The sequence below is a fragment of the Neoarius graeffei genome, chromosome 15, assembly GCF_027579695.1.
Source record: "Neoarius graeffei isolate fNeoGra1 chromosome 15, fNeoGra1.pri, whole genome shotgun sequence".
Taxonomy (NCBI): domain Eukaryota; kingdom Metazoa; phylum Chordata; class Actinopteri; order Siluriformes; family Ariidae; genus Neoarius; species Neoarius graeffei.
In genome coordinates, this window is record NC_083583.1 from 43,786,285 (window position 1) to 43,798,057 (window position 11,773).

An 11,773-nucleotide genomic window follows, 5' to 3' on the forward strand; every position below is an offset into this window, starting at 1 on the left:
CAGGGATAAAATTAGTTCATGTTTTGAAAAGTCTTTAATTTTCTGTAAAAGCTGCTTTGTGACAATGTCTGTTAAAAGCACTATACAAATAAACTTCACTTATGTGTAGAGTTATACCACCCCACAATGTTGTGGATTTCCTTGGAAGGGCACACCTTGTTTTACTCCTTACTTTATTCCATCATGTAGCCTCGAGCATATAGGTAAATTTACAGCAAAATGTCCCATGCACTGCACATTTCAACAAAACACCTTAAACAAAGATTAAGCCAAGTAAGAATGAAATCAAATTTAAAAAGTGCTGCAAGTTTACATTTGCTATCAATTTCTGCTCGACTAGGACCAGGACACTTCGTCCAATAGTTGAGACATTTCATCGAAAGCCTTTCATACATGCACCATCAGTTATTTTATCTTATCCTGTTCTACAGGGTTGCAGGCAAGCTGGAGCCTCCCCCAGCTAACTATGGGCAAAAGGCGGGGTACACCCTGGACAAGTCGCCAGGTCATCACAGGGCTGACACATACACCCATTCACATCTACAGTCAATTTAGAGTCATCAGTTAACCTAACCTGCATGTCTTTGAACTGTGGGGGAAACCGGAGCACCCGGAGGACAACATGCAAACTCCACACAGGAAGGCCCTCACCGGCCATGGGGCTCGAACCCGGACCTTCTTGCTGCAAGGCAACAGCACTAACCACTACACCACTGTGCCGCCCAGTTATTTTATATTTCAGGTATTCATTTGTTAGAAAGAGATTCTCAATAGAAAAAGAATGCAATAGAATTTGACCGAAGCAGAAAACATTTTTGTAAAGCAAATGCTGCAAGATTTAACATGATCCAGACTGCTTCAAAAATTAACTCCGCCAACAGAGCTCATAGTGAAGCAAAATTTTACAGGCACCTTCCTCCAAGCTTCCCACTTCGAAAGAGCACAATCTCAGGTTGGTAGGACCGTTCACCAACAAAGCTCCCACAAGAGCACTGCTCTGCACCTGAAGATTTAACATGATCCAGCTGGAAACAGACAGACATGCAAGTGAGCAGCCTGCAACAAGGGAGTTAACTCATCCCAGGGTCAGCAAGTGGCACAGGCCTACATGGTTACCCCCACTTAGTACGCTCGAGTGTTGAAATGCATGCACTACGGCACGCTTTCGCTTTACAAAAACATGTCTTACTTCAAATTCCATTGAGAATTCCTCCTTTTTTCAAACAAATACCTGAAATCTAAAATAATTGATGGTACATATGAAATGACCTGTACTCACTTGACTTTGTCAAGACAAGGTTTGTAAAATAAACTTGTAAACATTTTATGTAGTTATGTAACTGATATTCAGAGCTGGATGTCAGCTGATCCACATTAAGCAAAGGTATACCCTTGTGCTCATAGAATTTCCATACTTAAAGCTTAACAAATTTAAGCTAAATTGAAGTTACATTTCAATGACTTGTGACCATCATATCCAGGCTCATAGCTAACAGAACAGGACACAAGTCAACAATATTTTAACTCCTTTTTATTTGGATCATTTCTGCTCAATTTCACTCACTGCCACATTAAACAACCTGATCTACCAGAAAAGCACAGACATCTCCCAGATTCTGAGATCATGGCTCAAGCTTGGATGGCTCGTTTGCTTCTCCATGCTGTTTAATCTGTGCACTTCTCATGGTGTGCTGACCAGGACTGCAGAGAATTCACGCCCATCCAGACACTGAAACAATATTACAAAGAAGCTTTATGGTTAAAGTCCTGTATCTACAGGGTCACCACTTAACTGCCAATTAATTGTTCAGTAGGAGCTTGACTACGTTCAACTTTAAAATTATGTACCAGTTACCAGATTCAGCATTTTATTTTTCCCCAACTAAACTTAGCAAACTACAAGTTTCACAACAGCAATTTTTGACCCAGAAATAAAGTCTCATGTAATTGAACCAGTACTTGCCTCTGAGAACTAACAGCATCCAAAATAGTCCCAGACACTAATCTGGTAAACACTGGCTTAGCTTGACCACATCCTGTGCGCTTCAACCTGAAACACAAGACTGATGTTAACACACACAAAAACACAGCAGTAGCAAATTAACATCATGCATTAGCAATGGTGTTAGAACAGACTAGATAAAGGAGCAATATAATGGGCCAAGAAAGGAGCCACTGAAAACAGTGACTAAGAGAGTAAGTACTTTAGGCTGCTTTTCCAAGGCAAGCATCAGTGCCTTAAAAGGCAGTGAGGCAACATTTTTCATAGTGCTATTGGGAGACTGCATTTACAAATATGGAACTGTTAAAACAAAAAGCAGCAAGTTGACTGTTCCAAATGGGACAAAACTGCATTCCCTTCAATTTAGCATAAAAGCACACATCTGGTAAAGTGGCACAATATTGAATTACACAGCTCCTAAGAGCTTGGCTTTAGTAGAAAGACTGGGCTTATTTTTGTAGAAAAGGTGATGGACAATATAACTGTTGGAAGGATGCGTACAGGAGATCAAAAGTGGTTACCTCACATTACAGGACTATTTCCACAATTGCCCTAGTCAAGAGAGCAGCTTTCATCTCAGAGGACTCTTGAGTTGGTAGGCACAACACTTCATTCTCCAAGGACATTGTCGATTTTCCAAAATTGCTAGCAGAGAACGCTTGGATGCAATGAAGCATTACACAGTACTGGCTAGCAGAACTACCCATCCCAAATACTTAAACCCTGATCATTCTTAAAATTTAGGTTTCTAGCTTTGAGCACCAAAAACCCATCAATGCATTAAAATTACTTCCCAGATTAACTTAAACTCATCCACCTAAACACTTCAGCCTTTGCCAGTTCCCCCATAACAGTCAGTGTGTAGTTAATAATTTTTTTTTTTTTAAAGGGTCAATGAACTCCAAGCATGTTCAGAAATTCGTTTAATGGGCTTCATGAAGCCAATTTAACAAAAGGAAAATAGGTATTGGTACACAAAACAGCACATTTCTCTCCCCGAAAGAACAAAATCTTGACATGGATATAAAACTTCTCCAACCATTACTTTTTTTTTTTAAATTATTCAAAAGTCACAAAGAGCAAAGTACCTTGGGCCACCTTGAGCTCAATCAACTTCTAATCTCAGGCAGCACTGATCAGAGTAGTTCACTCTTTGGGAACTGAATGCTTTACAAATCTTTAGCAACACCAAGGTGGCTTGCTTGAGCCAGGAGCTCAAAATTAGCATGCTACCCTGCTTTACTAAAGGAATGCATTACACAAGGACTTCGAGCCACTAAAAGCACATCACAGCGTGGCGAGCTTCTTTTGAAAATCTGATCAATTTTTAGAAGCAGGCAATTCAAAGTAAGACTCTGCTTCTTCTATAGCAACTGTCTTTCAGAGCAATCTAGTGATTACTGCATGTTGGTCCAAAGTTTCACTTCAAATCGGTTTTAGAAGCTATCAGGCTGTGCTGAACTGGTTAGAGAACTCACGCATGGTTCAAAAAAAACAAACTTCAATAGAGAAACAAGAGGTAACTGAAGGTACAAGCAATCTAAAAACGGGCTCAAATGTTTACAGCAAATGCCCAAAATAATGACACCATCTCAGGACAGCTTGAACACGAAAAATAATTGTTTAAAAAACTGATAGCATCTTATTTTATGTAGGAGAGTATTACAACTAGTAAAACTGAAATTAAACAAAGTGAAAAATCAAGGTCTTCGAAGAGCACATCTAACACAGCCAGCGAAGGGATGATCTTGGAATCAGGACTTTTTTACTCGTGTGTAGCTGAGGACAAGAAGCAGGCAAGAGTAAAGGCACTGGTGCATTTTGACATCCTTCCCAAATAAAGAACTGATACCACTAAGCAACGAGTCACTCAATGTCAAGCATCTTCAGGATAAACTACTGGCCATCTGCACATTTAGTCCACTGTTGGTAGATTTTGGAAAAGGAAAAAAGGTTCTTCTGGAATGCTGTATTAAACAAGCATTTATACTATATTAACAAATCCAAAGTCTCAAAATGACTGCTCGTCAGTGGATAGGTATATTGACCAGGACAGGACAGGCTCTTCAGTTTTACAAGTCCGTTACAAATTTGTGTTGAACAATTCAGAGGTTCTTATACATACCATAGCTGTCATAGCTGTCTCTGTAAGAGCCAAAAGAAGAACGTTCATAACCACCCTGGCTCCTGTAACAGGAATATTACAAATGTATTTGCAATCAGTAAGACAAGGTGAGTTGACAGTAGGCGGATGAGAAATTCTAGGTATTAAATACACAGTCAGGAAAGGGCCCATGTACAAGCAAATTTAGGAGTACCAGGGGGTTAAAATCTGCATTTTATAATTTCTCTCCAACATAAGCTGCACCAATTTGGTAAGAGCCAATACAGACACTTCTGAACAAATGTGGCTACTATGCTGTCTTACAATACACAACAGAAACCTGACCAACCTGTTGTCTCTGTATCCTCCTCCACCACCTGAGTAGCCTCCACTCCTGTTGGAGTAACCGCCGCCACCACCATAGCTCCTTTCACCGCCACCATAGCTCCTATCTCTGCCTCCGTAACCACGGTCACCACCATAACCACCACTGCCACGGCCATAACTTCTCTCACCACCATAACTTCTGTCACCTCCATATCCACCACCCCCTGTAGTTTAAAAAAAAAAAAAGTTTAAAGGACTATACAAATAACACTTAAATAAAAGAAAAAGCCCACCCCACAAACTACTAACAATACTCACCTCTTCCTCTGCCACCTCTGAAAAATCCCCTGCCACCAGAACCTCTGAAACCAGATCTTCCACCAGACTTCCCAGCTTCATCCACACGAATTGTTCTGCCATCAACAGTCTAAAGGAAGAAAGTCATGTATACACATGCACAAAAAGACAGTATGGGATAAGCACACACTGTCATACAAGTAGATTACCTTTCCATTCATTGCAGCCATTGCATCCTTTGCATCATCTGGATTTTCAAATGTAACAAATCCAAAGCCTCTTGATCGGTCAGTCTCACGATCCCTGATGACATCGACTAAAGGGGATTCAATAGAAAACATTAATTGCAGACCTACAATTACTTAGTAATCATTCAAATACAAAAAGCACACAAATATACCTTTGGCAATGGTGCCATATTTGGAAAACGCCTCTTCCAGAGAATGCTCCGTGGTCTCATAGCTGAGTCCACCAATAAAGAGTTTCCCTTCGTCAGACATCTGTAAGGACCAGGAGGGGAGAGATCATATGGCACATGTCAGATTTTACACAAAGCAACCCCATACAGTCTTAAGTAGGAGACAATATGATGCATTCACTAATCTAAATTAGGAAGCAACATTCAAACTATGACTTTCTTCATGACTACATTTAAGGAGTTTAAACTGGTTGCCATTTCCTGACTACTCACTGCTACTTTTTTTTGTCTTTGTTCTTGGTACAAAGTATAAGCATATATACTGAAACTTTTCTATATGGAAAAAAAAAAAAAAAAAAAGTTAAAGCATCTACATTAGACAGTCCATAATTAGACACCTTTTCAGATTTACCAATAATTTTATACACAAAGGCAAGTTTCAGTTACAACAGTTATTTCTGGTCAATCAACCAACCAGGAGGACACTGCAGACACCCCAAAAAACAAACTACTTGAGACCGAATTTATTTTATTTTTGTTTTAAATCATGAACAGCAATTTGAGGAAAACCCAGACATCACAGGTAAGCATGGTGGAAAGATCATGGACATGTTTTTACTTCTCAAATTCACCCATATTTCATGATAGCCTACTTTTTCTTACCCTTTCATTTGACAGTCGCCATTTTGTATCTAAACACGTGTCAATAATAGCGATCACTTTCACCGTGTCCACCATTGACACCCTATGGAATTAAGTGGCATTTACAACTGTTACATATCCATCTTTGTGCAACATTGCTGAAGTCAAGAAGTACTTTTTTTTTTTTTTAAAGTGCTGCTCCCCCCACCTTCTGATTCATAAAAGAATGGAATGCTTATAGAGCATTTGGAATTCTGCTGCAATCAACAGAACTCGACCAGAATTAAGTTCCCAGCATATTAAAAAAAAAAAAGCTTAAAATATTCAGACTTTTCTATTCAGATTTTTTTTTTGCAGTTTCTTGTAAATATCTACCACGTATTCCAATATCAGCAGACTATCTTCAGGTTTAAATTTAAAACCTCAAAAAAAGACACTTGCTTGAAAATACTTAAGCTTCACCAATCTGAATCTAATCACAAATTACAGCATTGTTTGAATCATTGGTAAACTACAAAACTAGAAATTAATACAAACAACGAATGACTAACAAAATGTGATCTACAAAAATATAGAAAGTGGAACAAAGATTTGACACAGGTTAAACATTCAGTTCATTTATTCACAAACAATTACTTCCATATTTATGTAAGCACCGACATATTTATATAAAGATACTCTGTACTAAACAAGCCTATGTAAAACAATTTAAATAAACTGTTTTGTTAACTTAATTCTACATACCGATTATTATTTTAATCAATCAATTATCTGGATGTCTAATTGTGGGACGATGTCACGTGATCTGATAAGCTAAGCAACCTATAAATCAATTCTTTCCCCCCCAGTGGAAGTCTGAGTATTTATGAACAATTTACGTACTGAAAAGTCTCCACTTTTGAAAATGGCCAAAAGATCGTTAAGGTGTCGATAATTGTAGCCACCGCTTTAGGCCATTTTCTATTCAGATAAAGCTAATCCTCACGAAGGGTCTTCATAAAACCCTTATCCCGCATGGTTTAAAGTGCAGTGACGCTATCCGGCGAGCTTCATGTGTGCAATGGCTACTAATCCTTGGGGGAGGGGAAAGGTTTCTGGTTACATCATATTCAAACAACTCTATTACTACAACGCGTATGGCGTGTGGAAACAGTTTAAAAAAACAAACAAACATTTTAAAGAAAAAAAAAAGTCACAAAGACTTGTTTCTCAAAAAACTAGCGCTAACTCTACAGAGGTCATAAAAAACCCGCCATGTAGCCTGTTAGCATTGCAGAAAATGGCTGCGCGCCTTCGCTTCTGACAGAAATGGAGTCGGACAGGAAATAATTTTACACAAAAAGGAAACTAAATTATGATGGTAGATATGAGACAAGCTACAGAAAAGAAAGATGTTCTGTTTATAGAAGCATACCAGTGCAGCAGCCAAGCCGGTAAAACAGCCAGGCCTCGTTAGCTAATCAGGCGTTTCATTTCCTCATTGTAGAACAAAGCGAGGCTAACAAAGCTAACTAGCCTAGCCGCTAATATGATACAGTATAACCGCGCTGCTAGCGGCCTTGCTACCGTTTCTTTCTCCGTTTTAAACAGACTGGCTATAAAGTTTATATAGGTTATACAACAAAATAAAAAAAAAATGCCTTAAACATACCATTTCTCCATCAATTAAGCTAAATATCGAGGTTTTCCGTTTTGGATAAACAGCACTTTTCTTTGCTATAAGTAGAAACCTATCTGCGTCACATCAGCTAACGGTCTACTTTAAATAGGACATGAAAAGTGATATGCACAACAACAGTATTTCCCACAGTCGTTTCCCCCTAATGTAACAAGAGAGTTTCTGGGATAATATAATTAACTTTGCTTTAATAAAGTCCTGGATTGATGTGGATTGTTTTAAGTCGAGGAAGACGCTAAAACCGCGACAGCTTAACATAAAACCAACCTACAACCTTTACACAAACACATACAGAAAGGATTAAAAAAAAAACCCTTTTAAAAAAATAAATACGTAAATACTTCACAAAGCATTTGTGAACCAATTACCTTTTAGAAACTCCTCGAAGTAAAGAACAGAACCTGCTGCCGAGTGCACAAGGAATAAGAACGTGCTTAAAATGGCGCCGCTATATGAACAACTGGGCCTCATGATTATTAATGAGGACCTCATTAATATGTATAAGGAAGAGTCAGTGCCACGCCTTCTTTATACCGCCATCTATCGCATAGCCACGCATTGTACATGCAGTGGACAGGAGAGGAGATCAGTATTGATCTCATATGTCTGCGGAGTAACATATCTTTTTATTTTAATTTGCTTTTATTTCCTTTTGCCCTATTTTGACATGTGAGTCAAAAACATGTGACATTGCGAATACAGGAAAAAACGTCAGTGTGTCTACGTGAATGTTTAATAGCTTTAGAGAAACATGAATGAATCAGATATGGTTCATTATTCCCTATGTAATTCCCTATGTAAGTGCACCAAACAGTGGTTAAAATACATTTTCCAGAACATCATGTGTGATGGGGGACATAACATTTGCCCAAGATAATCAATGGTTGTTTACAACAATAGGGCAGCATGGTGGTGTAGTGGTTAGCACTGTCGCCTCACAGCAAGAAGGTCCTGGGTTTGAGCCCAGTGGCCGGTAAGGGTCTTTCTGTGTGGAGTTTGCATGTTCTCCCCGTGTCTGCATGGGTTTCTTCCTGGTGCTCCGGTTTTCCTCAAAGACATGCAGGTTAGGTTAATTGGTGGCTCTCACTCTAGGACCCAAATCACTTTAGCAAAAAGTGCTAAAGACTCAAATATTTCACTTAGCAAGAAATGCTAAAAGAACAATTTTCTTTTTAGCAAAGTAATTTTTTTAGCAAGATATGTTATACTTCTAAATGTTTCTTGCACTGACATAATATTGAAAAACTAGAGCATATTTAAGAGCTGATATACAGCTTTATATTAGCTGATCACACAAACTTGAACTCGGGCGGCACGGTGGTGTAGTGGTTAGCGCTGTTGCCTCACAGCAAGAAGGTCCGGGTTCGAGCCCCGTGGCCGGCGAGGGCCTTTCTGTGTGGAGTTTGCATGGTGTCCGCGTGGGTTTCCTCCGGTTTCACCCACAGTCCAAAGACATGCAGGTTAGGTTAACTGGTGACTCTAAATTGACTGTGAGTGTGAATGGTTGTCTATGTGTCAGCCCTGTGATGACCTGGCGACTTGTCCAGGGTGTACCCCGCCTTTCGCCTGTAGTCAGCTGGGATAGGCTCCAGCTTGCCTGCGACCCTGTAGAACAGGATAAAGCAGCTACAGATAATGAGATGAGACAAACTTGAACTCTGTCTGCCATGGTTTAGGGACTATACAATATTCAAGGTTGAGCAACCTTACAGAGTCATATAAACTATGTTCAATGGAAAGGTGATATATCACTTTATATTAGTGGCCTATACAAATTTGAGCTCTATCTGCCATGGTTTGGGAGTTATAGGCAATTCAAGTTGAGTGACCTCGAGTCTGACCTTTCAAGGTCCCCCGAGGTCATGTATGCTATGTTCAGGAAAATGCTGATTTCATATTAACTGCTCATACAAACCTAAGCTTCATCTGCCATGGTTTGGGAGTTAGAGGCCATTTAGAGGTCCATGGTAACCCAAAGTCATGTATAAATTTGAACTGGCCAAGTTGGCCTGGCCAACATCAGTGTCTGGCCTGGCCAACATCAGTGTCTGGCCTGGCCAACATCAGTGTCTGACTTGACCAATATCAGTGGCTGGCCTTGCTAATATATTAATTTTATTTTTTATTTATTTATTTTTTCAAAATTCTATTTTAACATCTCAACCACTGGTATTGCCTAGTGTGTGTGTTTTCATTATTGAGATGTGTGTATGTGTGTGTGTATAATTGGGATTTTTTTTGTGTGTGTGTGTGTGTATGTGTGTGTTCATGATTGAGATGTGTGTATGTGTGTGATTGGGATTGTGTGGGTATGTGTGTGTGTATAATTGGGATCCGTGTGTGTGTTTAGGGAGAGGGGGGTGTCTTTATGGGTAGGATGAAGGGAGCTCAGGGAGTTAAAATCAATGGTTGTTTCTTATAAATTAATCTCATAACCCAACATAATGATATTCACCATTAATTTCTCAAATGAAACACTTGCAGTCAAAATTTTGAACCATGTGCGTCAAAACGCTCTGAAAACAAGGTACACTTGGTCGATATATCCTGGTTCATCTGTGAGTTCTTCCAAAGTTCTGTCAGGGTTGATATAGAAATCTTGCATGTGACATCACAGCTGATCCAGATTGTAACAGACGCCATCTTATCGGTCAAACGCTTTCCGCCTTCTACTTCTGGTTCTACTTCTGCTTCTACTTCTACCTTTTCTTCTGGAAAACCCTACTATATACAATTCTACTACAATGGCTGCAGCTACAAGCTCTCCCTACCTGTGCACATTTTTAATGTTTTTTGTGTGTATTTTTGTGTGTTGTTCGTCTGTACCGGACTTCAATATCCACTACAACCGTATGGACTTACTGGACATTGGTTTCCAGCAGAAAATGACAGTTTGTAGCGATTTCCATCGCATGCACAACATTCCGTACAAGATAGCAAGACCAGCGGGGTCTCCGTGGATTGTTATCGGGTATGGCAGGCGAAGGAGGCGGCGTCGGGAGTGGAAGCAAAAGCGAGGCTGCAGGCAGAGCCGGTCTGTTGACTAAGCTCAGAAAACAGCCACTCAAATCTCCACTGCCAAGCCTCTACCTCTCCAACGCCAGATCCATGGTAAACAAGACGGAGGATTTGGAATTACAGCTGGAATTACCTTATTCTATTCTATTCTATTCTATTCTATTCTATTCTATTCTATTCTATAATCGGCTGGTCAGTGCTATACTAGATACTACTGATATATCTAGTATCAGTACTAGTAATACTTAAGTGACTTACCCGTCCAATGAGGATTGTTATTTTCTTGTTTACAAGACGCCACATCTGAGGGCGGCTGACAAATCCTGAATTTCTGTAAAGATAACTGTCCAGAGATTTATAAGCACGCAGTGCTTCACCACTGAATAGCGAGGGAAAGTTAATGAGGTAATTATACACATCTGGATATTCCACCTCTGGCAGTTCAATATCCACTGACACGGTCATGAAAACTACGTCCGGTAAGCGATAAGGGTCACTAATCTGTAGGTCGTTTATTTTAGACATATATCTAATTATCTGTTCATTAGAAAAATGAGCCGTGTAGTCCGTCGGTTGAAATTGATCCATTTTGTACACGAGTGCAACAGTATTCAGCTGTGTTTTTTATCGACAAGATGGCGGCTGTTTACATTCCGGTCACATGACTGCAAGATTTCTATTATGTAGAAAATACGTCTTTAGAATGGTTATATCGTGTTTTTATCCCTAACTGAGAAAGCTAATAGAATATTCTAATATGTTATCTCACTTTTTAGATAAGTTTTTGTCATACGTAAAGTCGGATAGTTTATCTTAAACAAACCTCGCTATAATCTTGTTCACTAATGAGCGAGAATTGCCGACATTATCAGTGCAACTCGGAAATTGATCATTTTATATGTAAGGTCCGATGCTATTGGAAGACGTAATTTGCGGTCAACCAATAAGAAGCTTCGAAACTCGGGGGCGTTGGTTATAAATCAAAACATCGAAGATGGACACGAAAGGTACTGTTCTTCACCTACGACTGCACCCCCACCCAGAGCAACACTTCCATCATCAAGTTCGCTGATGACACCACTGTCATTGGGCTGATCACCGGTGGAGATGAGAGCGCCTACAGGGAGGAGGTGGCTCAGCTGGTCTCTTGGTGCCAGGAAAATAACCTCTCCTTGAATGCTGAGAAGACCAAGGAGATGATTATTGACCCAAGGAAGAGGAGGAGAGACCAGCACGCCTCGCTGCACATCAACGGGACACAGGTGGAGAGGGTGAAAACATTTAAAT

General features: G+C 39.8%; 1 protein-coding gene across 5 annotated transcripts; it reads right to left on the reverse strand.

The window, feature by feature from the left end:
- Positions 1–1,976: 1,976 nt before the first annotated feature.
- cirbpb (cold inducible RNA binding protein b) lies at positions 1,977–7,923 on the reverse strand. 5 transcript variants are annotated; one of them, XM_060941389.1, is made up of 7 exons: positions 7,837–7,923; positions 5,131–5,230; positions 4,940–5,046; positions 4,752–4,860; positions 4,456–4,657; positions 4,128–4,189; positions 1,977–2,050 (listed from the first exon to the last, which is right to left on the reverse strand). In XM_060941389.1, exons 2-7 carry the CDS (start codon positions 5,228–5,230, stop codon positions 2,046–2,048), a joined length of 585 nt encoding a protein of 194 aa, XP_060797372.1. In that variant the 5' UTR covers positions 7,837–7,923; the 3' UTR covers positions 1,977–2,045. The 5 variants fall into 5 exon arrangements, with proteins under 5 accessions (XP_060797372.1, XP_060797374.1, XP_060797373.1 ...); XM_060941391.1 differs by having other exon boundaries at positions 2,031–2,050; positions 4,128–4,147; XM_060941390.1 differs by lacking the exon at positions 1,977–2,050 and adding an exon at positions 2,913–3,781 and having other exon boundaries at positions 4,128–4,147.
- Positions 7,924–11,773: the final 3,850 nt, after the last annotated feature.

What these genes read in the sequence shown, in the direction of transcription:
- cirbpb (XM_060941387.1), bottom strand. Translation starts at nt 5,230, where the DNA reads ATGTCTGACGAAGGGAAACTCTTTATTGGTGGACTCAGCTATGAGACC. An exon ending in TGGCTGCAATGAATGGAAAG is followed by an intron (nt 4,861 to 4,939) that starts GTAATCTACTTG and finishes TTCTTCCTTTAG; the next exon opens with ACTGTTGATGGCAGAACAAT. An exon ending in GGAGGATACAGAGACAACAG is followed by an intron (nt 4,190 to 4,455) that starts GTTGGTCAGGTT and finishes TTCCTGTTACAG; the next exon opens with GAGCCAGGGTGGTTATGAAC.